This window comes from Ornithodoros turicata, chromosome 1, assembly GCF_037126465.1.
Source record: "Ornithodoros turicata isolate Travis chromosome 1, ASM3712646v1, whole genome shotgun sequence".
Classification (NCBI taxonomy): Eukaryota; Metazoa; Arthropoda; class Arachnida; order Ixodida; family Argasidae; genus Ornithodoros; species Ornithodoros turicata.
Window position 1 is genome coordinate 18,791,825 of NC_088201.1, and position 27,143 is coordinate 18,818,967.

The window sequence follows — 27,143 nt, forward strand, 5'->3', positions numbered from 1 at the left end:
AAAAAACACACATCTTAAAAGATTGTCCACGTACGCCTGCTCATTGTCCAGTGCGCCCAATAGGGCAATACAAAGTAGCGCAGCGCGTGTGGCGTAGCGTGGCGTCCGCTTTCGATTCTATCCGTTGGAGGGCGAAGACCCCTTCGTGGATGCACGATCACAACCATGCAACGCTCCAAAACATGGCGGCGGTCAGGAGATGTGGAGAATCAGTGTCAGCGAAGGATAAATGACTGGTAATACAAATTGGTATGGGGTATTATATATCATATAATTTACACTACATATTTTTACTATTTCACTCGAAGTGATGGAGAGTACTTGAGATTTAGGCACCGGAATAGCGAGAAAATCGCGGTTGGGAAGTAGTGTCAACGACAAAGAAATGTGCCGGGGGAGGGGGCAGTTATTAAATGGTCATTTATTGTGTGGATACGTGGTTAAAATTAATTTCGTTACTATGATGAAATTTGCTTTTCAACTATTGTTGTGGAACTGTGTGCAATTCATGTTTGTCTCGTTTCGTGCATTTGCTGAGGTAATCGGTTCCTTCACCGACGTTTAGTAAAATGGCGTGTTTCATAAAACCGCACCAAGACCAGAGAATAAAAGGCAATATCTGCTTTGATAACACTCCTGCAGAGGTGTTGTGACTTCTCATCCACTGATAGGTAGTGCTGGTAACTGTTTACATAACTGACCTAGTCACACCGCAAATGGGTGCTTACACCAACGCATCACGCCTTGCATATCATTTGTGGAAACTCCTTCTTCTTGATGTCTCATTGACACGTGTTACTTTATGTTCATATCGCACCATATATGAAGTGTTTATAACGAGTATGCTCTTATTTCAAATGTCACTGTTGCCACTTCTGTAGCGGCTTTGATAGATAGCTGGAATGGGTCGTCATCAAATCCCATATCAGATTGGATTAAGCAATTCATATGCAACAACGCGGTCACCGTCATTTCCAGTGTGTGTTGTGCAGTTATGTTAAGGCAATAACTTCATGGTTAATTTCGTTTTCTTTTACATTAGGTTTCATTCGGTTTTGCCCTTAAGTTTTGCTTCTTTTTTTTTTGTTTGGTTTTGAGTACACATTAGCTAGAACAACAAGTGCTTCTGCGTGGGCTTCAGAAATATTAGGGTGAGGTACACTCACAAATACGTGCATTGTTGTTCTTTACCCTGGTTTGTCACTTAAAAATAAAGTTTAATTGTATAGTCTATGAGAAGTGAGTGTCCAAATGGAATACGAGATACTGTTAATCTCTGCACTTCAAGTGCTCTGTAGTTTGAATTCATAAAATCTGTAGACCCCTTTTCCATTAGTAACACCAAATGAACTGTTGCTCCCAACCTTGTTATCAGCCGTGAAGCATACAGTTGTTGCACCAGTGGCTGCTCTGTTTGTGGATCTTAGAGCATCTAGAGTTTAGTAGACTATGGGCTACTTTTGTGCTGAACGTTGCCTCTCATTAGCAAGTGTGTACCACCCTTCCAAGACGAAATTGCAGCATTTTTACAAGGAGCATTTCCTCTTTCCTGGGCACCACACTGTCACTACAGTCACACTAGTTCAACATTTTATTTGGAAATTTTGAATGTTACATGGCACTGATTTTCACATGGACGTCTGTTGTCGTTGGTACAGTTATTTGCATTATATTACCTAGTGAACAGAGTTTAGGGATGGTTGCAATAATGCAAGGGATGGCATTGTCTTTAGCAATGCACTATTCTTCTGTCGCTAGCCAACATAAGAAAGCTCAGTTATTTGGTAACCAACAACACAAAGCACGTTTTCTGGTCACATAGCGCTGCACTCCTCAGAAGAAACGTATTCCAAGTCAGGTGTTTTATTTCTGCGGCTCTCCCCTCATCTTACATCTCTCATGTGCACAGTCTGTAGCTTTGACAGCTGCAACTTACTGATCTTGCTGCCTGCATCTTTTTTATTATTTTTTAATGTGCTGGTGTGGTCATTTAAGTACCCAGTGTGGGTACAATATTATACTAATGTGATGAATTGGCCTAGTTGGTGTATGTTACAAGTTGCCGTGATGAAGCACAACAGAAGATGATGACTGTGTGTGTTGTTCAGTCCTCCTCTTTTGTTGCATGTCACTATGGCAATTTGCAACGTTGCGACTACTGTATACAAAAATAAACAGGGCATACTTGCCTCAAATACAAATAAGTTGGCACTGCAAGCAGGATCTCTTTTGTTGTATGGAGCCTGAAGAAATATGGCAGCCAATTGTGTACAGGGATACAAATTATTTCGCTGTACCGCGAATTTCCTTATATAGCGTTTCGTTATCTCAAGGTTTGACTGCGTATGCTTAAATTAGCGATAATTTTGTTTTGTGCTCATGCAACTTGAAGTAGCCATTAGTGTGAGGGATTGTTTTTGTGCATACTTGTATCAGCTCTGAAAGGAATGCACTGGACTTTGTTCTATATTGCATTGAGTTTTTCATGTCTTGCAACGTTTGTTACTGACTGCCTGATCAGCTGTGATGGCGTATGTTAAGCCTGCAAAATATCGTCATATTGCTGTTTCACAAACTTGATATAGTGTATTATTGTAAATTAATGCCAGATGCCTCTATTCACCTTGTTGTTTTCATTTCATTTTCATTTCATTTATTTTATTCTACACAAGATATATCACATCTGGGAATCATAGACATGGAGGAGCCAGAGGGAAACACCCGGTTACAGAGTGAAGTGCTTATATTGATTAGAAATTTAATTATCAAAGTTCACTGGGAACATTGGGTCATAAGTTTAAATGGAAATTTAAAAGTTAAGGTGCTTAGATCTGCAATATGATGAGCTACAAAATTATGTAAAGGTTGCCACTTATTGAGGAGTTTCGGAATTGAGCAGCATTTTTGCCACATTGGGGCTGCAGAAAAAGTTTCTAGATGCAAAAAATAATGAAGTTATTCATGTTACGGGTCCACCATTATACCTATTTGTGGCTGGCAAATGGCCGATGAATAAACGTTTTGTAGTTTTGGTTGATCTCTACATCCGTTCTAAAAACTTAGTTGTAAGCTTCAGCGCAGTTTGCTATACTGAGGGTGCTTTGTTAACAATTTTTTTCCCCACTCACATTTTTATTATTAACTGCTCAGGAAGTTTCCCTTGGGAACCTATTTTTAATTGTGATGTGCTCAATCCTCTGCTCTGTTCTGACCGGATGTCTGTCACCTTATCATTTTCATATACTGTCATTTTTTAAAGTCTGTTCTTTCTTAATGTCATAAACAATGCTTTGTGGATAGAGAGATAGTGATGATCTTTCTTTTATGACACCTCTATCTTTTCATCTTTTTGGCAGAGTGTAACATGGCTAAAAGTAGCTGCTGCATCCCTGCTGCAAACATCCAGTGCCAGCATGGCTGACGTTCGGCGTTCAGAAGTACTGGCTGCATCTCGTTCTCGCACGGGGTGGCTAGAGGATGGACCCCCCACGTCTCCGTCACCGACCCCAACCTCACCAGCAAAGCCCTTCATTACTAGCCTTCGCTCCAACTTTGAGTCACGTAGCAACTCATCCGACGGAAATGAGAGGCGGCGCAGTACACCTCCCGCTAAAGCTGGCTCTAAAGTCAGTTCTATCGCAAACATGTTTCAATCTCAGAGCGAGACATCAGATCCTTCATCGCGGTCCCCATCTTCAGAACCTCCTCCGGGAGAACCTGCCCGTCCTTCTGGACCACCCACCTTGACCCGAAGTGATAGCCACGTGGCCCGCTTTTACAATGCACGGGCTATGTTTGAACGACTGCAAGAGGCTTCGAAGAAACCTCCTCCACCAGCTTCTGGGCGCAGAAGCAGTGTGGCTAGTTCACCAGCTAGCTCACCGTCTGCAGTGCCTCCACCTTCTGCCTTGCGTTGGGATGAAGATGTTACTCCCGAGGAACCGGAAAGAACTGCCCTCGTCAATGGAGATTCACATAGTGCGTCTTCCAAAGTGGAAAAGGGGAACTCGTCGGTGGGAACCAACGCTGTGAGCAATGCAGCCCCCTTGCCAGTGCCTCCTCACGCTTCTGCAGCCTTTGAAAAAAAGGCCGTAGAAGAAGATCAAGTACCCGCGAAAGTTCCACAGCACAAAAAGCCGTCTGCTCCACCGAGGTATGAGTCCCTGCGGCGATCCGCGGAAGATGGTACACTTAATACGGAACAGAAGCGGCCACTTCCTGATCCAGGTGCGGAGGCAACAACGAAGAACAAGGCCCCAGGCATGCTGGAAGAGCTCAAACAGAAATTATCATCTAATAATAATAATGCCGGTGCCGCTGTGGACGCGGCGGTAAACGAGCCGCCCGAAGTTGAGTATGCCGTCGTTCGGAAACGTTCTGCCAGCATTCCTGCGGAAGATACGCCGAGGAATGACCCTGGAAAGGTTACGGTGAATGGCGTAGTGGAAAAGAAAGCAACAAGAGAATGTGATGAGCAAGTGAGAGAGATTGTGAGCACTGCTACAGTGGAACTGAAACAAACTTTGGAAACTTTGGAAAATAACGAAGCTGATTGTGCCAAATCGAATGCATTGAGTCAAGTTAACAACAATACATGTGAGCTACCAAAGCTTCCGGTGCTTTCTCACGCGGTTCCTCCAGTCGCTGCAAACAAAACTGAGCCAGGTAAGGGGAAGCCACTCCGGCAATGAGTTCAAAGTAGGGCTATGCAAATATTCAGATTTTTGGAATACATGATTTGTTGTTGTTCGGTTATATAACTGTCCACTTCATATTCGCTTCAGTCTTAAAATGACTATTCACACAGCCCTGTTCTCAGCCATTCAAAAATTATTTTTGCAGCACGCAACTTACCAACATGTCTGCTGTTGTTTTTAAATGCTATGAACCAGACACCGTGTGAACAAGTGTCTTTTGAAAACATTGACTTGCAGTGTATGAAAATGTCCTGAATTCTCTTCACCTGCAGTATGTACACCAGCACAACCTCAATCATTGGCCTCATCCTGTTCAGAAAATGCTTCCCACCACTGGCCAAAGAAGGACTATGCCATTCACAACGGAATAAGTGAACCATCCTCAAATAGTGTGCTCTTGTACAGCCTGGCTGCTACTTCAGGAAGATCACCTATTCTGCTTCAGCAAGTAAGGTCACGTTATAGCTAAGGCATTTTAGTGAAAATAGCATACATTGCAAGATAGGCTTTAAAGGTAGGAAATATGTTGGCATCTGGTTCACATTGTCCACCTGACTGAGCACTTTTGAGCGGCGCAGAACCCCATCAAGTGCTCCCATTCTTCATCATCCACTCTTTGTATTGTCAGTTTAATTTTTCTTTTCCTTCACGTCTTTCACGTGGGCTGCATGAAAACAGCCTTTAACTTCACACATGGTAGAAATTGGTCAGAGGTTTGCTTCATTCATCACATGGTCAACTGAGACAAGGACATGAAGGTTGCGTAAGGTAGATATTGGTTCGAGGTTAGTAACATACAGTGCATGGTAGACAGGTTAAGGGCGTATTGGTTACATAAGGTAGAAACTGGTTTGACATTAGTTTCATACAGTGCGAAGTTGACCATGGCAGAGCATGGAAATGGCATGTGGTAGAGAGTAGGGTGAACGACTGTCAAGCTTCAGTGCTTTATGGGTGAGCGATTGTTCGGAATCCAACAATACCATGGTACAAAATCAGCACCATTTCACATTGATCATAGCCCCTCCAGGCTGAACATGTGACTTCAAGTGTTCTGTGCCATTAGTCTGATCTCTTTCATTTTAAAAACAAAACTCACAGTTTTTGAGGGAAAAAAAAACATCTTTCATTTGAGGTCTTCACCTAGGTGCTTCTTGGTTCCAGCATTGTAAGATAGTAGTTATCACATGAATTTCCCAGAATGTCTGAACTTTTGGTAGTTTATTGGTAATTTGGTGTAATTTGTTTGTCTCCTGACAGCCCTATCTTTTATTTCCTCCATACAGTGATGAACCTGGAAGAACTGCTTAAAAGTAAGGTAGTACATCGGACGAGCTTGTCTGTTCGAAATGCTGTGGGTACTCAACAGTAACCTAGTGTTACAAGGTTTAAGTCAGACTTACTTGAACAAACCAAACATAATCTGTACTACCCTATTGCTGATGAGTTTGGAAAACCTAACCAAACCCATTCTTTTTATCTTATAAATACATTATATGGGCTGACATAATCCTGATATGGTTTGGACTAAGCCCCAATGTATGCACACTACAGCTGTCCTCTGCTTTATCACATACATCAATGCAAGTACATAAACCTGCAAAATTGGGGACACCTGCAACTGAAGCGAAATACACTTTTGTGAACTATGGTGACACTTAACAGTATGCTACAGGCACATTGTTTTGATTGAGGTTTCTTGCAGTGTTTTGTGCAAATCTGTCTGTAGATTTGCTGCATGAAGATTGCTTTTGCATCATCATGCTGTGGCTTCGTGCATACGTTAATCCAAATGCTATCGATGCTTATTATAAGATAAATGAAGGTAACTTTTAATACCATTAGATTTGATTGTATATTTGAAGGAATTTTCCATCAACTAAAGTTTTTCTGACATAAATAAATAGAATGCTTTGTGTGTTGCAGATTTGTCACAACATTACCTTTATTGCAGGATCAAGCTCATAGTGATAAATATGAAGAGAACAGTAGCCTCAAACATGCTGGTGGTGAAACACTAGCAGAACTTGAGAGCAGAGAACATGAGCTTTTTAATGTGGAAGCAGTTATCAATTCCCGCTCTTACAAGGTACTTGATTATTTCCATCTCAGTATTCAGCTTGTATGCAGGTTCGATATACTGCCAGGCGATCATACCCTTTTGTGACAGCTGTGTAACCTTAGTATTACGTTATATAACTTTGTTTTGGCTGAAAATGATTATTGTGTTACAGGGTGATCCATTTGGAGATGTTAGCCTTACTCCGGAAGTGGACGCAAGCGGTGTTGAATTTATGACTCAAGAGGAAGCCGACAAACTACTTAGTACCAGGTATTCTTAAATTATGTTTGTTGTTGTGGTAAATCTGTAATCCTGTAGTGAACAGGTGCAAAGAAACGTGAGAAAACTTAGTGATGCTATGTGAGTCAGTGGTGGACCAAGTTTTCATAATACTTCTTCGAAATATGGAGCAAAGGGAATCCCATGCCATTGGATAATAGAAAAATGGCATTGCTTGCAATGTTCAGAAAGGTTTCTGGAAGTAGAATACACAAAATTATTTTTGTTACTTAAAACATCCATGCAGCTGATCAAGTCAATAAAAATGGACGACTAAGTTGTTGACATAAAGCGCCACTGATTTATAAAACCAACTTTGAGCCACTGCAGTGTGACCATGGGCGTACCGAGAGGGGGGCAAGGGGGGCCGTGGCTCAACCTCGAACTCCAAGGTCGCTTGTGAAAATAGTACGCTCTTTAGTCATAGGTCGTAACGATTATTCACAGATATCATGATATGAACCTCTGAACAGCATGAAACGCACCAGCCTGGCAGCGACCACTGTTCACACCCAGATGTTAAGGGCAGGTGGCACAATGTTTCTTTGATGTTTCAAGCAGAAGCTTCAGGTTGGGAGTCGCCGATATTTCAAACAGGGACTCTTCTTCTACTAGGCCTGCTTTGGCTGTTCTTCTATATCGGCAGCTCCAAGCCCGGGGCTTTTGCTCTAATCTGTGTTCACCGGATTGCTGAATCTTCCTTTTTTTTTTTCCGTTGGTGATTGTGGTCTTTTCACTTGCGTGAACACAAATTCTTCATAGTTTTTTTGTGTGTATGCAGAAAGTATGTCTGTGCATTGCCCTGCTGCTGGGCACGCTGTATTAGCCCATTGTAAATTTTACCCTAGAAACTCGTCGTTTTAAAGTGAGTGCTATAAGGGAAGTACGTACAAAGCATTGAAACTTCCGAAATCCACATCCTTCCGCATGTCAGCCACTCCAGCTTCTCTATTTCTTTCTTTCCCAAAGTCGACAGCAAGAGATCTTGAGTGACGAGGAAGCCAAAGAGGTGCAACGCCTGTTGGTACTACGTACTCCCTCCCCAACTGAAGCATCTGTGATGGATGAACCCAGACCCTGTCACCAGGATGCTGCTGCGCTGCTAATAGAAGATGGAGTAGAATATCACATGCTTCCGGATGGACATTTCTTCACTGAACAGTCAGGACTTCCCAGCGATGCAGAAGATGATGATGATTGCCCGTACGCTGTACCCATACGCAAATGCTCTAAGGTGAAGTTCAGTACTGACCCCATTAAGGTAAGGATATTTTGGGCGTATCTCTATTGTCACTGTGTTATCATCTTAGATGTAGTTCCCTTTTTGTTACAATAAATGTACAGTGAACCCTCGTTAATATGACCACCATCATTCCCGTGGATTTTGGTCATAAGGCTAATTGTCATACTAACGAGAAACACACCCACTGCTGACCGTACAGACTGTTACACAGAAGAAAAGCCTATGTAATAATGAATATTTATTTTCTGAACCAGTCCGTTGCCAATGTCTGCTTGGAGCGATTGTCAGTAATGAAGTTTTCTAAATGGACAATAGCACCATCAATTGTGCACACATTATAAATAGAGCCTGAAGTTTTCGGGAAATATTTTTTCCTACATTTGGGGGGGTAAAAATCGGGTAAATAAACATGTGCACTAAATTCATGCAAATTCGGGTGAAAAAACTTCCAGTACACTAAATTTGGGGAGAAATCGGGCTCAGTTATTCAAACTAATTGTAGCGGTTTGGTACAAATGGTGATGTAACTGCATTTTTCTGCCAGACAAGTTAGTTAGTGCATTCCTACAGGCATCCCAGTGAGGGCAATTTGCCGGGTAAAAATCGGGTTTCACCCTAAAGATGCAACCTTCAATTCGGGGTGCAAATTCGGGGAAGAATCGGGTAAAACCCTAAAACTTGAGGCTCTAATTATAAATGTCCCTCCTTTGGTCTAAGAATAACAATGTAATCTTTAGTGCTTCAATATAACTTTAACTCACCTTGTTAGGCACTTCATAGCTTTGGCGGTCCGAAAAGTGCAATGAGTAATCCCGAGGTCAACAAGGAGTCATTCCAAACCTTGGTGCCCTACTTTAGCTCTGGGGCTACCCTGAGGGTTATATGACAGTCATAATAACGAGATAATACCTCTGTTTGACCTAACTTGTGACAAAAATCTCTGTCATTGGCAGATTGTCGTATTAAAGAGGTGGATTTACATGGCGGCGAAACGGTTCCCAAGAAAAACTGTTATAAAGCGAGTATGTCGAACTATCGGGGGTCATACTATCGAGGGTCAGTGGCGGATCCAAGGGGGGGGCGGTTGGGCGATCGCCCCCCCCAAAACGTCAGTTTATGCATTGCATTTCCCTCTCCCCCTCCCCCACTGCGCGCTCCGGCAAAGAAACCGCCCCCCCCAAACCGAGGGTCTGTATCCGCCCCTGTCGAGGGTTCACTGTAGTTTCAAGGAATAAGTTAGGTGTGTAAGACTAAGATTGTGTGCCATGGATGTCGTTCAATTCCTGATGCCTAGAGTTTTTGGGTTTACCATTCCCAGTATAGCATAAAAAAAAATATTCTGGTGCACCTGTAACTTAGTTATGTCATGACAAGGATGGTCATGGCGCAGGAAAGTAGAAGTAGTGTGCCTAGTGATGTAGGGTGCGAGGGAATGATAGGCAATGCTTGCAACAGTGCAAACACAACAGATGGCACAAAACTCATGTTTGTGGTAGCATAGAGCACCAGATATGGCAGCATGACTGAGGGATGTGCACATAGATCATTACAGCACAGAAAGACAGCTAAGGACAGCATGAAAGCAAGGGTGTTCAGAATTGTAGTGATTGCTAGGCCATATTTGCTCTATTTCAACCATCTGGTAGATAGTTCTTTGCATTGCATTTACACCTAGTTCCCTCCTTAGTGGGACTCCAAATATGAAACTTCCTGTGTTTGTCCTGTGTTGTGCAGGTAATTGTCTAATACCTTAATGTAATGCAGTCTAATCCCTAAATTGCAAAACAAACAAAATTCTGTGTTGACCTAACATTACCCATACGTGATGGAAGGGCCTTGCTCATACTCAACTCTCATTAATTTTGCTAAATGTTGCTTTCTGTACTCATTGTACCTGCCAAGATGGTGCTAATTTCTTGTGAAGTATTCCTCTTCTGGTTAGTGTGTGCTCTAAAAGAAGTCATATTCCACAATAGTGATGCTTGCCAAAGGGCTACCAATGATAGTACATTATGTGCAAGTGATATTAAAAAAAAAGATTGAAATTTCCTTGAATATATTGAATATGTTTAACTGGATATATCCAACTTGAGATTCTAAACTTGTGAATATTTCTAGGGCCTTAAGAAGGTAGAATGTTGGACGAGTTGGGCTCTTCTCGTGTCTTGCAGCGCTATTTTGTTTTGCTATATTTCTAGAGCCCTAAGAACTATACATAAAATGTATAGACTATAGCCTATAATTTGCATGAATTTTCCAAATTTTAAAATCTGAGTTTTAGGGGTGGGCAAAAACTTTGAGCAAGAATTCACACTTTGAACACTGTGCTGGAATTACAAACTTTATTTTCACGGTTTGTTATGCAGGTTCGTAGTTATTAGGCTGAAATCTGATAGCACTGCTTTACAGCACAGACATGTGCAATGCTGCTTTTATCAAATGCGGTAAGGGAAATCTTGGGCTTATCACGAAGTAAGCCGATCGAGCCACAAATTTTACTATCCAGAATTTAGAAGGTTTAGTGGCTGCGGGTATGTACCGCATACTCAGTTTGCATCAAATTAGGTCTACAAAATTAAGTGGCTTTACAGTACTTTATTCAACTAAAGATAGAACACAAATCTCTTACAACAGCATTGCAATGTTCATGACCTGTTCAAGGATTCTCACATTGGCAAGTATATCCACATGCCTCCTACCATCTACGACAAGGATTGCTGTGGTTGATAGGGAGCATCAATCTCTCATTGGCAGCTGGTTTAGACACACAACAAGTGCTTTCCCCACTTTTCGATGAGCTTTTTGCTATCATTTTTAAACTCTCGATGTGGAATTTCTTAAAGCTTAAATAGCCTGTTAAAGTTTAAATATTTGTTAACCTTAAACAAGCTTAAATAGATGCAAACTCAATAGAGTTTGCGTCTTGCTGAGCTTAAGTTGAGCTTATTTTTGGAACAATTTTTCACTATGTATGTGACCATGAGAAGCCTTTCAATTAAATTTGTCTCTGTGAACTCATCCAGGTGTTCAGCACACATTCAGTAGATGACTATGATCGGCGAAACGATGATGTTGACCCAGTCTCTGCATCTGCTGAGTACGAGCTTGAAAAGAGGATTGAGAAAATGGACGTCTTTCCTGTTGAACTGGTCAAGGGTAGGGGTATTGCATTACATACTCTAACTGCTCTTAGTTTCTTTGTGTGCAGTTTTCCCTTCTCTCTCTCACTTGTCTTTGTGCATGAAATGCTATAGCTCTATGTGTAGCACAGTGTAGTGTAGAAAGTTCTCTCATATGTCATGGTCCTCCATGTGTTCTTCCAATAGGTCCAGAAGGTTTAGGCCTTAGTATCATTGGCATGGGTGTTGGTGCTGATGCTGGGCTCGAAAAACTTGGAATCTTTGTCAAGACCATTACAGAAAATGGTGCGGCTTACAAAGATAGCAGGTTTGTTTGTAATTCTTGAGTTTTATATGTGCATATTGTGGTGTGGAAGTATTTTGGTAACGCTCCGTACGTGTCGTCCTCTTTTGCTTGCATCTTCCTCATGTGGCCTTCTATCTCTCCCTTCCTAATCAGAATTAGGGTCAATGATCAGATAATAGAAGTGGATGGCAAGTCCTTGGTCGGAGTCACACAAGCTTATGCAGCCTCTGTTTTACGAAATACGTCCGGCCTAGTTCGGTAAGTGGTTGTAAGATAGTATGGTCCCGTTTATGAGGTTTGTGGGCTTATACTGATTTATATGTTATTCATTGTTTCTTCATTGCTTGTATGCACCTCATACGATATTATCCATACTCTCTACGTGCAGGTTTCTGATTGGCCGCGAACGTGATGCAACCAATAGTGAGATAGCACAACTAATTTCCCAGTCCATCCAAGCAGACAGAGAACGTGAGGCTCGTCTGAAAGCTGCAGGTAGTGTGGAAAGTGGAGGGGAGTCACTTGCCTCGACACCCGAGGATGGTGCAGACCTCCCCATCACTGGGTCTTTCGAATTGTCTCACGACAGCAGTGGCTCAGCATCACCTGATGCTGATCCTGATGGTGTGGAGCTACGTCTCAAAGAAACTCAGTGAGGGTTTTGTCCTCTTCTCAGCATAGTTTGTTTGGGGGCCTAGTCTTAAGAATCCAACATTAAAACCATCTCTGCGGTTTTTCAGATACCGTCTCGCAATGGCAGAGGCTGAGGTGCGATCATTGAGAGAGAAATTAGAACTGGCAGAAACAGAGCGTGGGGACCTGGGGCGCCTCTTGGAAGGGGCGCAGAGCCGTCTGCAAGAAGCTGAAGCAGAAGCAAATCGTGCACAGCGAGGAGCTCTGGAGCTGCAGGAACAGCTGCGGGCTCTGGAGGCCAAGTATGCACGGGCAAAGCGCTTGCTGAGGGAGTTGCAGCAACGAGGGCAGGAAGCAGCACATCGTGAGGAATTTCATCTTCATCAACTCCAAGAAAAAGATCACGAGTACAATGCCCTCGTCAAGGCCCTCAAGGATCGTGTATGTATCTAAAAACAAATTGGCATCTTTTTATGAAATAACATGTTTCTCTTTGAAGAAAAAGAAGACTCACTTTGGTTTGTTCTGCTTAGTTCTTTATGCTCAAACTGTAGAGATATGGTACGTGTCATGAGCTTACAGTGGCTCACCTCCCTCTATTTTTGTTCATGTTTTCATGGTTTTGCTTTTGGCTGGAAGTGCTACTTAGAATTTTACATATTTAGAATTGTAGCTGCCCATTACAGATGTAGTTGGGACTGACCAACGGGAAGAACCCGGTGAAAAGTGAGCTCACAGAACGAACGCTGAACTTTCGTCTAATGAATTTTTTTGCAGAATATGTATCTTTTAACATTTTGGCATATCCCCATTAAATTACCAAACGTAACATGCAACAACTTGTTATTAGTATCACCTTGTAGATGTAATTCTGTGTGTAGTCAAAGTATTGTTGCCTTTGAGATGAAGGCCTGTAGGTCACTGCTATAAGTAACTGGTCAAGAGAACCAAACTTTACGTACCATCATCAAAGGTAGTGAGGTCATTTTGTAATACATAATGATGCTGTACGTAAACTGCAACACCACCACCAGATTTTACTGTTCCACCTGTGGTAGAAGTCAGGGCATCAAAAGGGAATTCCAGAAATATGTCAGTGTTTTCTTGTTTTGCCTGTAGCCTTTGGGGCATATGGTTGCAGATTTCACTCTGTTTTATTAATGAGTGACATCAGAGGAGAATAATTTTATTTCATTGCAGGTTATTATTTTGGAGAATTGCCTCTCTGAAACACAGAGGGCAGCAGGGCTGCCGGTGCAGCTTCCATATGATAACACAATGAAACTCCTTACTCCACAAATGAAGAGGAGAAGGCCACCCCCACCTGCTGTGCCAGTTTCTGGTTAGTTCTGAGAATCTGCCGTTGGGTCCAAGTAACTGTAGTTCAGACAATGCTGCAGATCATACGGGGGCAAGTTTAGGTGGTATTTTATTTTACAGGCAGAAATCTAGTTCACATTTTATATGCATGCTCTTACAACAATGCACAGTTTAGGGCTGCACAAAAAAAAATCTGCTTGGTTTTACATGATCTCTTCGTCAATTTGTGATGTATCCTGTAAACTTTGGTGAACCCTTTCTGCCTGTTTCAAACTTCTGGAAATAACTGTAAATATAAGCTCTAACAGGATCCTCTGGAATTTTATGAAACAATAAAATAAGAGTTGAAAAGTCAGAGGACATGCTTGTTATGGAGACACCCTTTACCAGAATCTGACGGAGATGACAGCCTGCGTTGCGACCTGAGTCCAGATGAGGCATCGGGTGACCATCGACGATCGACTGTGGAGAGAAGAGGAGCAGGTGACTCCTTTGATAGAGTTGTGCCACAGACTGAACTGCTAGACTCCACTGCAGCCAAAGCTAAAGCAGAACTTGCCACAAAAGGGAGTCTAGCAAATCGTCAGCCACCATCTTCATCTGGCCTGAAGAAGCAGCCATGTGCTGACATTGGGGTGAGTGAGCACTTGTGCATAACATGCAAAATACATAGATCATTTGTGGAATTACTGGGACATGCTGCCTAAAAAGATATGTTTGTAAGCATGCTTTGTCTGTGTAATCCATCTCTCTTAGTAACCCCTCTTCCATTGCTAATGCTCATGATTTAAGCTATCATTTGTTGAAAGATTCTTGGTAACATTTGACTATTTTTGTTTGTTTTCCAGTCTCCAGAAGAACAGGACCTTAATACGTCAATCAATAGCACGGGTTCTGAAACCTCTATTCATAGGTATGGACTAACTTAGTTTGTTGATGCACTTACATTATGTTGGATAGTTTAAAGATACGAATTTAATGTGAGATTCATAAATTATGGGCGATGAACAAAGTTAAGAACAGATAGGCGAACGAGCCGAGGCGAGCTCCATCTTGGGACAAACACAACACATAGAGCCTTCAATGCCTTGTGTATGAATGTGTGAGTGAGTGAGAAAACATGTTAGAGGGAGTGGAAAAGAGTGTATGACATGTCCGTCCCTGTTACTTGAGTCCCAGTCCACGAGAAGCCCATGCCAATGTGGTGTAGAAGTAGCATCCCTGACCGGTAATCAGGAGGGTCCAGGTTCAGCCCCTGGCGCTAGCACTCCTTGGTGTTTTAGTATGGGTGCGCGAATAGTAGATTTGTTGAATACGAATCGAACACGAATAATTGGGGCCAAATACGAATCGAATATCGAATCATTGGCATACAGTATGTGGATATGCACACAGTATAGCAGACAACAGCATTTGTGGACAATTTTATTTTCCTGAACTGAAAGACTGGCATAACGAAACGAATGGCATCAGTGATGTATGCAGTAGGGGTGTGCGAATATTCGAGTTCTCGAATTCGAATCGAATATCAAACGCTCGAACTATTCGATTCGCGAATCGAATATCCAATATTCGATTTTTCGACTATTCCACGAATATGAACGACACAGCCCGAAAGTGGGCTTCACCTGATGCTTCCATGCATGAGGTGAAGTCTGCTTTACGAAATTGCCTCTGCTGCAGAACCAACACAGGCGGGACGGTGTTTAGTTTAAGATAACGTTATACAAAGTTTGTTTTGTAGACATCGTCTGTGGAAGTGGTGGCGCCCCTCCCACAGGCAGTTTAGCGATGCTGATGAAGGACTTTGATTTGATGTCTGTGAGGTTGCCTTTAAAAAGTTAGCACTCTTGAATAATGACTACAGCCCACGAACAAGAAGGGTGTCCTAAAGATGTCCTTTGCGTCTAAAATTTCAGGAGTGCAACTTCCTAGGGCGAGTGCAAAGAAACTAAAGGGTGTTCATGACAAGGCAGGATGCCAATTCGTTTGTTTCACAAATGGCCTGTGGGTGTCTGAAACAATTACAGCCTCATCCGTATAACGTGCTACTGCCTGACATAAAATTTTGAAATGAAAGTAACCACTCCAGTACTCCAGCAAGTGTAGGTTCACCTGAAAAGCAGGAAGCACTCTCATGTAAAATTAAAGAGTAGGAGCTTTAAACAGAAGACTTGCATGTCTCTCTTGTGACAGTTAATGCCAGAAAAATTACACTAAAGCCATGGGCTACAAAATGGAAACTTTTAGTGCGAAAGTCACATATTGTAAATTTTGCATGAATATTCGATATTCAGAATTTTTTCCCCCATTCGATTCGATTCGACTTAAAATATTTGGATTCGCACACCCCTAGTATGCAGTGACTAGTAAGTGACAGAAGCCCTGTTCTGGGGTTGACCCTCACACAAAGGCTAGATGAAGTACAAGACCAGACGAGGTACAAGTTGTAGGTCCTCAAGTTATTGTGCAAGAAGACTAGTTGTTCTATGTGGCCAGATAAGAGAAGTTCCCTTCGCGTGCACACCACAGTCCCGGCTGCAGAGGATGCCCTCTCACTGGGCACTGAGGTAGCTGGGATTGCCAGGTAACGGTAGCAAAGTTTTGCAAGGTTGGGATACCTGTATTGACCAGTCGTCTGCCACCAGTGACAAGGGCTCAAGTCCCGTTTTAGCAGCATATCCATTTGCATATGCTTCAATTTCGTTCTCTGGTTCAGTAATCATTTCGCCCACAGCCGACTTTGCCAGGTTGTCAAATTTGTTCCATACCTGTAAAGAGGTGGCTGCCACATTGTTTGCACCTTGCTCAGAGTCATAGCACCACATTTGCACCTTGCTCGTGGCCACCCTCTAAGGTTTTCTTGAGCTCTGACTTCACCTTGTTTCGGGTGTCATCATAGAGCTGTGGCACCATATCTTCGAGACAACGTAGATTTGCATGTCAAGCGGTAATTTGGATGACCTCCGACATTAGTTCTTTGAATCCAAGGTTTTCTACGATACTGTATGGTTGAAGGTGAAGGGTCACCACCGCTGTAAGCTTGCCATCGAGAGCATGTTTCCTCTTCGCCGGCAGAGGCTCCGACCCACGCAGTACGTTATGGAGCGGTGACTGATCTTTCTTGGGTGCGTTGACGTTGGTCTGTCATTCGTACTCCCTCAGAAGGGCAGGGTGATGCTTAAGGTGGTTCGTGAGAGGCGTGGTTGTGCCTGTCGGCGTTTGCAACACAAACTTGCAGCGTCCTGTTGCACTACAAAGGGCTCAACGTTGTCGTCGGCGTCAGAGACATGGGATGGTCTTGAACGGGAAGCGAAACTGCGTTTACCACATGAGCAGTTTGTTCACTACAGCGCAAGCAGGAGGGGAGAGGTAGCCATGCCGAAATGTCGATGGCAGTTCGCTTGAAGCAAAAACGAAACTATGCGGAAACCAAAACTGCGGAATATTTGGTCTCATTTTTTAACCCCGTGACGTCCGAAAATGGTTTCGAATATTCGAAAATTATCGAATACCTATTTCTCGAATATTTTCGAATATTCGCACACCCCTACTTTTTAGTGAGTTACTCGTTAACAAAGTTGTCTTTGTCGTTAATCACCCCTGAACTGATTTATCTGCCTGTGTCAGTATCCATATTATGTTTTTATGGCCTGCATAGCTGTTTATGTAACACTCTGAGGTTTGAGCTCGTTCCAGCAGTGAAACTGGAAGAAACATGCCACAGTTGTATTTACGTTGACATATTCCTTGGCTGCAGCAACTAAGCCAAACAAAGGCGCCTGCTGAAACATGTTAATGTCAACTTATATAGTAAAAAAATATTCGGTAATAGAGTTCAGTTCTGCAATGTAACATGTTTATACCAAATTCCACATGCAGTTCATCCCACCAGTCAGACACAAGCAATACTTCTGACTCATCCCCTACCCGGCCTTCATCTCAGCAGCTTGGTGACGATCTGAAGTCTGCAATTCTGCTATGGCAAAACAGAGGTAAAAGAGCAAGAATGCTTGTGTGCCTTTTTCTTCTCCTGTTTCACATGTACGTAAGCATGGCATGCATACTAGCAGACGTCAGAGCACTCTACAACAAGATTACATAGATGTGTTCATTCTGTCCTAGAAATAGCTCTAAAAGCATGATAATGAACATCTGTGACATCATGTGCAATTTGAACTACAGTCGAGCCCGTTTATTACGATCTTCGATAGAACGATAACTCCGATATTGCGATCGAATTGTTGGTTCCCGGCAGCTCTCCCATTGAACTACACGTAAACAAAACATTGATATAACGATCGCCGCGAAAGTGCTTGCTCGCATATAGCAATCGGAATTCTCCCGGCGGCCGGTAAAATGCGTGAAAATTAGAAAGCAAGACTGCACCATTTCACTGAAAACAAATTACATTGGCATTTTCAAGAGCCTTCGCCTCCGTGCCCGCTAAAGTGAGAACGCAGTGCATTTATCCGCGCATGACTGCCGGGGATTAAATGCGTGCGTTGCAAGGCACGAGACATCGAAAGTGCGGAAGGAGCTCGCAAGAAGTAGAGGAGGTTGCTTCCTCTCCACATCGTTCTCTCATCTTCAAGTCTTTTCTCTTCTTTTGCTGCGTGCTTGCTACGATGGCGTCTGCGGTTCCGAGGCGCTTTTTGATGAGGAAAGAAGCGTGGCTCGACCCTATGTTACATGCGCTCTACGGGTTTCGTACTGGTGCAAAACCACGTTGTGAAGTACCGCAGAAAACGTGTATTGGCAGACAGTTGCGTGTCACCACCCAAACACGCGTCAACGGATTACCCGTGGCGGAGGCGCATTCTGATGGACCTTGCAGTCCCGATCGTGAGAATGATGACGACTACGGCATTGGATGACGAGCAATGGATGAAGTCGTCGATCTCAAAAGGTGCGGCGCCTCACACGTACGGTATTGGCGGTTATGTTATCAGAAGCTTTCGACGCACACCTGCGTCAATGTAAAGCTAGATAAAATGCTTCTGTGCTCCCAACAAACGCGCATGTTCAGCGGCGTTCTACTTGTGGCGATCTACTTCGTTTACGCGAACCCGAGCGGCAATTTCTCGAAAGCTCGTTTCTAACGATACTCTGATAATAACGATCAGATTTCTCGTTCCCGTCAATATCGTTATAAACGGGCTTGACTGTATTGGGTGTGAGATGGAGGACCTGTGCTACCTGAATGGGGCTTTTTCTAATTGGTTACATGCACCCACAAAGTGTCAAGAAGCATTCCATGCACGTTCAAGATATTTCACAGGAAGTAAAATTATTTACTGCAGAATGTAAAAGCCTCCAACCAAAATATTTCATTGCACTTTTCTGCATGTTGCCCAAGTGAAGGCAGGTCATACGTTGTGAGGAACTAAATAATATTACTCTTTGTTCTACTTCCAAATAATTGTCAATAATTGAACTTACCTGACTAACTGTACTAGTTGACAGACATAGGATACCCTTCTGGATGAGATAAACCCTGTCAAAATCCCATCAGAGAACCTCAGATAGCTTTAAAGATCGAAGAATTACTCCCAAGTTTTGTCTCCTGTGAGTCTTCATTAAACCTGAAAGCACTGTAGCGGCCCCTGTTGTGCTTGTTCATTGGCTGTGCAAAGGCAACTGGCACACTATCTGTTTGTTATGCGCTCATTGTGTCAGCTCATTGTATACAAACATGCTTATTGTATCTGCTCTGTGCCACAGTGGCAGTGCTCACAAGTAACAAGTACCACATAGTTTGTCTCTCGACTTCTTCTGGCTGGCATTACAGCAGTGTCTGTTATATCCAAACTTTCATCCACCAAAGCATCGTAGCTTTTTGAGATAAACAAGGAAAACGAACGGTATGTTCACATTTGGTTATGGTTTCACGCTGATGTAGGCATGAGGTACCACACCTTGGCGGACGTCGCAATGGTGTGCGACTGAGATCAGGGTCATTGCGGACTGCATTGTGACATCATAAAACGTAATCAGTAAGTTTAGTGTTGAATCAGTGGCCTGATTGCTTGGCAGAACAGAAACCGGAAGCTACTGGCAGTGATGTCACGGCAGCAGAAATACTGGCTATGAAATTTAGTTACAGATAATTGGTGGCAATTTAACTGAAATGTTTTGCACTGCGACATTTAGCGTGATAATAATGCACGTTACAGCATCTGTTTGGCCTCCATTTTGCTCCGGACTGTTGCTTTAACCTGGGGATCATATCTTTAATTGTGCTAGCAAAATGTAGGGCCTTCAAGATAAAGTCTTAGCTCAGTGTTTCATGCCACGAGATTCCTGTTCCTCTTTTGCAGGACATACAGACAGCTCCGGTTCATTGGGCTCACTGGACAGTCCTCCAGGCAAGCGTCTGTCCTCCCTGTCCTCCCCTACAGACTCCCAGCAAAGTGTATCCCCTATCCCCACTCCTCCACCACATGCACAGAAAGTGAAGCTGCTCACACACAAGAAGATTAATTCCAGTCTTCAACGTAGGTCTTTGTCTATCCACTTGCACTGGAATCAGCTACCATTTAACTGACTAACCATCGTATTTGGCCATGAGCAGGCTCGTTCATAAGTATCCAGCTTTGCAATGATCATGCATGCATGCAAAGTTAATGCATGTGACAAACCTCACGTTGCATTTCTGATGCCTTTGTTTCATGCTACAGTTGCTCACATGAGGTAGACATTTTTGCTAATGATAATAGTTGTCCTGCAATGAGATGCTCGCCTTTTGTAGGCACCCTCGAGTAGTAATAGCATGTGCAAACGTTGCTGTTACTGCATGAGTGTCTGCTGTAGCTTTGCCATCATTGTCTGTTGTATGTGCTGTGTCGTTCTGATTCAGATCGTACCGAATGAATTTGAAGTACGTTTCTGTGCCCAGGATGCACGAAAAAGTACTCAGCATTCATAATCAAAGCTCATACTAGTGTTCTTTTCACTCCAATGTCTTGTTGAAATGTACATGGCTAGTCCATTTTAACCTAAATAAGTGATAGGGAGTGCTTGAAGTGTGAACTCAAATTCTACTTTAAGTACATTTCATAATGCATACCTTGTACTGTACTTCAAGTACCTTAGTCTGGTTCTTTATCATGTACTCAAGTATCAAACTAATATGCAAAGAAAAATTTAAGAAATAGTAGTTCACGTTCTCCTAGAATGCAGCTACAGTATTAAGGAAAATATTGCAGTTTTTTGGGAAAGGAAATATGTGGTTGACAGGTAGTCAGTGTTATTCAAGCGTTAAATGTCAGGAACACAAAAATACACACACAAACGATGGGTAAATGCAGAGCAGTGTCTGGATTTCATCGCTTTTTCTGTGTATTGCCTCCTTACAAAACCACAGAAGAGCACAAAGCCACAAATGCTATTACTTCTTCCTATTTTTTGCATTGTCAGTCACCAAATCTCAAACTTTTCATTTAAAGAAGTGTTGTGGTATGTCAGAAGGTGCTGAGGAGGGACGGGAATCTATAGTTCTTTCACTTATCATGTTTCCCTGAAAGCCGTCTTCCTGGTTAATTGTATCCAGAGATAGGCACCACTATTCTCTATGCTTTTAGATAAAGAACTTGAGAAATAACCCATCACACAAGCACAGCTGATTTAGTGTAAGCATGTAAAGGCAAGTTATTCCATCTGTTTCATTGAGAACAAACTAACCATGCTTGATGAGTAGGGCTTCTAAAAATTTCAATCAAAATGTGATTACGTGGTATTTTATATGTTACTGTGGTACCCTGAACTGTACATAAAGCACCAATAATGTTTGGTACCTGGTAATTTTGTTAAGTACAATTTTGTGGCACTTTGCTCATCACTCATCATAACTCCAATACACATTATATTCGTGAAAACGCAGAAGAAAATGTACTTCTAAGTACACTCCATCCAGTCGTACCCCACAAATTTATGTCGTACTATGTACGATTACGATGTATCGTACTTATGTCGTATTATGTCGTACCCCACACATTACAAAGTTATGTAAAAAAATCTAGACGTTGTACAAGGGTGCCGCTTGCTGCATTGGACTTTGTGGCACTCTTGCCACCAGGAAAGACCGATTTTGTCAGTTTTCAACTGCAATAAATTGAATCTTTAAAATTGATCTCTCTAATTTGCTGAGTCAACCCCCCACGTTCTCCAACGGAAATGGAAAAAGCATGTTCGATTTACCCCGAAACATCACTGAAGGCATCCAGCACCACAGCGGAGACACAAGCAAAAAAGAAAAAAGAAGGAAAAGATGCCTTTTTTGGGACTTGCAAGTTGCTGGGTGCACGTATTTCAGCGCCGTGCGAGCCGTAGTTGCTCCACCCCCTTTACATTCGTTTGCTGCAATTCTCCCTCGGATATATGGAACGACAGAAGCGTCAGGTGAAAATGAAGGCATGACCTTAACAGGGGCAGCATATTTTGTGTGGCGAAGAACTGTCAAGGGGATGGAGCAACAACGGCCGGCATGGCGCTGAAATACGCGTGCCCGCCGTGCTGCTGGATGCCTGTGAGTGATGTTTCGGGGTAAATTGAACATGCGCTTTCCATTTCGGTTGGAAAACCGTGAGGTAGACTTGGCAAATTAGAGAGAGCAATTTTAAAAGCTCAATTTATTGCAGTTGAAAATTGACAACATCGGTCTTTCCTGGTGGCAAAAGTGCCGCAAAGACCAATGCAGCAAGCGGCATCCTTGTACAACGTCTAGATTTTTTTATATAATTCAGGGACACATTACAGCAAACATCCTGTATTGACAGTATTGTTGCTTGAGAATGTCAAGTGCATATGTAAGAATATTATATACTAAAGGAACGTATAAGATTGTAGTGGGGTTTCATGGTATTATGTACCCACACACAAGTTAGACTGCATGTAATCCATCAAAAAAAAGGGTGTCTGTGGAAAAACTTCGTTTTTTCTGTTGCGCGATTTTTCAACGAGACATCTTTGAACACAGGAGACGGCATGTATGGCAGCCAGACATCACCAGGAAATGAGTGGGCCCCAGGCACACGTCGTGAGGAAGTCAGGCCTCACCACTGGCAAAGTGGACCCGTGGACCGGTGGAGTGTTGCCCAGGTGGGCCAGTGGTTAGTGGTGCTAGGGCTCGAGGCCAGTGTCCAGTGCTTTACTGCCCATAGCATAAATGGGGAAGCCCTTCTTCAACTTGACAGTGCCCGGCTCAAGGTAAGTCCATACTTTCAGTACCGTTGGAAATGTGTTTCTCATTGAGCTAGTTATACAGTGCTAGTCGTCCAGCGTCTTGTAAAGCATCGATGGTTCACTTGTGTGTTGTTCATCAGTACAGCACAAGAGCAAAATGCACAGGTGTGCGATTAGTAACAATTTTCGATAAAGTTATCTTCACTATATAGTATGTTCTCAGGAGGTTTTAACATGTCAAAATGTTCAAATTGATCAAAAGCAATATCACTGAAGAATATGATAACAAGTACATGTACAAAGAACTGAAGAAAGCACATATGCTAGGCAATTGTGAGTGTAACTTACTACAACAGAACATTGTAGAAATCAAGTTAACAGCATGGGGCCATGAAATCATCATCAGGAAGTCCATCCTGTACAGTATAAAATTCACTAATTTAATTCATTTCAGTTGTTCCACCAGAATTACAAATTAAGCTTGCAGATTCATCTTGTTTGATCACAACAGTAGCAGCATACCCTGGCAAGACCATATCCTGGCATATCGACTGCTGCAGCAATGGCCTTGCCTGTTGGGTCCTCTGTAGGATAACTTGCGTCAGCAACCATCATAGCACTTTCTTGGGACCAGTGCCTGTGTTTCTAAGTTCATCCTCCACTTGGCAGGCATCTGTTGCAAATTCAAACGAGAAAAACTCTGTGCTCACAAAATCTAACCTGTTGTAGTTACCACAAAATTTTATTTTCTTATTAATTTCCAAAAAATACTTCCATTGAGATTGAAACTTGGAGGTTAATGGCCATACAAATTGCTATTTTGAGTAACTTGAGTTGGCTGCCTCGTGCAAACTGCAGTCATGTAACATATAAAGTTGACAAAGAATGTAGATGGTGCGTTTGTGTCCTGTAGGGTTTAGTGTACTTTGCGGACCTGCTATCTTGTAATGGAAACTTGCTTTAAATGCACAGCCAAAAAGAGAGAAATTCGGAACTGCAGGTACAGGAAATTTTAAGAACATTTCTGGATGATCTGCAATCCAAATTATTATGTGTTCCACTATTTACACACTCCTTTTTTAAAATATGGAAACATTTATTACATTCTGTACATTTAGGACCCCACGCTTGAGAACAATTTTTTTATTTCAGTACAATGGTACTATGTATAATTGTGGAAGTATTTTTCCGTACATGATGTCCCCTTTCCCTCTGGTTAATTTTGCTGGGGTAAGCTTTAACTAGCAGACATGTTGGAGTAATAAGTCTACAGGTTTTCGTGTCTTGTTAATAGTGCTTGTGCTGTGTCTGTGCAGGAGCTGGGAATTTCTAGCACAAGTGATCGGTCGTTATTGAAAAAGAAAATTAAAGAACTTCGCTCACAGTTGGACAAGGAACGCAAGGCACTGGAAAAAGAACAGCGTGCTCGGGAGAAGCTCCAGCGAAAGGCTGACAAAGCGAAACGGAAGTAGTGTTTTGTCTCTGTGCTATCAAGATGTAACATTTGCAGGAGCAATGGTGCAAGACAAAGGATGCTGAAATTCTCAAGAGTGTGCACGCTCAAGAAACTCTGAACAACGAATGCAGCACACTCCATAGTGAGAGTGAAACGCTTTGGTTCTGTAGCCTTTTTGTAGTTTTTTAATATTTTATCGAAGACAGATTGCAGTTTTATTCTTAGAAATTCCATAAGTGCATTGTCAGGATGCTGGATCATTTTAGGTAGGCAGCTGTTTTTGTGCTGCACTTCATGTGACTGACTTAAGCTTGAGCACATTGCTCATTCGCACTTGCACAGACACATTCCTATTCATATTATTTGTGATGGCATCAATCATGGTTGTGTCCTTTTGTGATCAAGCTGTCCAGCGGTTAGCCTTTGAAGGGGACTTTAGATATTGTTTGTCTCATGTCGCTATCTACCAGGAGAGCTCCTCTGTGCACCTGGATTGTTTGCTTGTTTTTGTAAATGACTGTCGTGCCCACGTTGAACGTGTAGAAGTACATCCTTGTCAGGGTACAGTGTTTCTTTTTTTTTTTTTTTTAAATGTAATATTAATTATTGCACTTCTTCTAAAGTAAAGCGCTTAGATTCTCGTCTTCTGGCTGTTGTGTGTGAAGTGGCATTTGAACTGATGCATGAAGTTGTACGGTGAACAAAATGTATTATGTAAACGAAAAATAAGCCGAAGGAGCTTCACTACTATCTCACAATGTATTTAAGCCCTGTGGTACTTTTCATAAGCTATCGTGCATTTTCTAGATTCTGCTGTGTCTGTTGTAGTTGGAGAACGTATGTCTGTCGTGGAGGCCGAAACGTCAGCTTAGATGTCCTCTCCCTCAGTGACTCATTGCTGTAAAATGTGGAGTACACATTACTGATATTCACTGTGACTTAATCTTGCATTGATGATGCATGTGCATTGTCAACCTCATTTTACTTATGGTATACACATTAAAAAAAATTCTATTTAAAATGGATATGCGAATATGCTTTTTGCATGGCCTGATGCTCTTCACGTAGTGTTCACAATTTGGTTTCCCCATTTTTAAGATAAAGAAATTTCTACGTCCATCACATTGCACTGTTTTCACTGCATCACTTTGTGTTGTTTTGAACATCGCATGTGCACTAATAATGTGCATGAGAAATCGGGTGCATAACAACATGCTGAGCTATGCACTGCTGTGATTTGTGTCAACAAAACAAGTTATTGACTATCTTGGTGAAAGCTGGTGAGAATAAAAAAAACAAACAAAAATCACGTGTATGCAGCATTCAGCTTTGCAGTACCAGGTGGCGTGTTCCAGAAGCAGTGTGATAAATCCTGCACTTCATATGCTAAGGAAACGATTATTGCTTAATGTGGCAGTTACAATTATGTCGATAGGCTGTTTCCATGGGCCATGTTAGTTTTGAATATTTTGTTGTTAGTAACATTTGCCCGAGTCTGGGGCAATCTAGACACAGGCAGAAACAAGCAGACGAGACTATATTCAAACCACCAAACGATTTATTTTGACAATAATTTACAACAACAAAGAGAAACTGATATACACTGACTTTTCTTACAGTCTAGGTTACCGACACAGTAGAGGGTTGTACTAATAGCAGCAGATTCAAGCAGCTCCCCTGTCATGTTATTTTGCATGATTAAACAACCGTTGACAATTTTTGCAAGTGAAAATACGTTTATGAAGTTCGAAGCGTGCAGATTTGCTCTCCACATTTTTTTACATGATCCCTTCAGCAGTCCCTGCAGCATCTCTTCGTTTGGCCAACGTATGAGGTCCCACAGTGCAAAGGAATGCAGGTAACCACGTTTTGCAGCAAGGAAAAAAAATGGGGGTGAAAAAAGTTTTGGGTAATGTTAGAGAACTTGTGAGAAACGGTACAGGTGTCCTTGATGCACTGAGATTAAAAAAAAAAAAAAAAAAGATGCTACAGCACACGTTTCTCAATTCAGGAGCAGGTGGAGTATAACTATCTAGGTCTGGAAAGAATGTCCCAGGGAGAGTGGCTACAGGCAGCCACAGGTAGGAAAAATGTACCCGGAGTAACAAAACCGGGTGCGATCAAACCCTACAGTTATAGGGTGTGGCCTGTGTGTTTGGGTGTTTCGGGATACTGTAAAGAGTTTTTGTACAACATTGCACTGGATCATGCTACCTGCACATTACCTGGATACAGCTTTAATTCTGGCACATCTATATCGGTGTTCAACTTAAGAAGGAAAAGAAATCTGGTTTGTCAGCTCTGAAAATATAAACTGCACCACGGATAGGATGGCTGGACACAGAGAGGCCACCCTCCCTCCTTGCGCCAGATGATGTAATTCATCATACTTACTCTGCTTCCGTATTGGCTGTTAAGATTGGCGCATGACACTACGCTGCGTGGTGGCACTGCAGTATTTCTCCTGGCGGGCTATTGTTTCTCCTTATCTCCAACGACGTATGTAGTTGACGGACTAGATTTGTTTTCCTTAAGTTGAATACGACCATAGTGGTGTCTAAAGGCAGAACGAAGGAGGGGCGCAACACACGCAAACTCTTCTTTCAACCTTTTCCTCGCTGTCGGGAGCACAGCGCAGCTCTTTTTCAACTTCGCATTTAAAGGGGCACTAAAATACAAAAACAACTTGCTCTCAAATGAAAGTCCGTGTTTCAATTAGTACAAACACGTGGTACGAATCAAACAAAATTAGTTCACACAACGCTGCCGTTTAGAAGAAAAACGCCATGAAAACAGAGCAGCCTTTGGCGGCATCCAATGAGACAGCAGAAGAAGCGCGCGCAT

General features: G+C 42.4%; 1 protein-coding gene across 3 annotated transcripts; it reads left to right on the forward strand.

Annotated features, from left to right (window-relative positions):
• Positions 1-115: 115 nt before the first annotated feature.
• Positions 116-25,418, forward strand: LOC135377585 (uncharacterized). 3 transcript variants are annotated; one of them, XM_064610107.1, is made up of 18 exons: positions 116-249; positions 3,357-4,665; positions 4,970-5,145; positions 6,652-6,786; positions 6,932-7,029; positions 8,008-8,299; positions 11,305-11,437; positions 11,608-11,728; positions 11,861-11,965; positions 12,096-12,359; positions 12,448-12,781; positions 13,541-13,682; positions 14,051-14,295; positions 14,509-14,573; positions 17,543-17,655; positions 19,981-20,157; positions 22,638-22,867; positions 24,160-25,418. In XM_064610107.1, exons 2-18 carry the CDS (start codon positions 3,414-3,416, stop codon positions 24,313-24,315), a joined length of 4,038 nt encoding a protein of 1,345 aa, XP_064466177.1. In that variant the 5' UTR covers positions 116-249; positions 3,357-3,413; the 3' UTR covers positions 24,316-25,418. The 3 variants fall into 3 exon arrangements, with proteins under 3 accessions (XP_064466177.1, XP_064466179.1, XP_064466178.1); XM_064610109.1 differs by having other exon boundaries at positions 19,981-20,028; XM_064610108.1 differs by having other exon boundaries at positions 116-236.
• Positions 25,419-27,143: the final 1,725 nt, after the last annotated feature.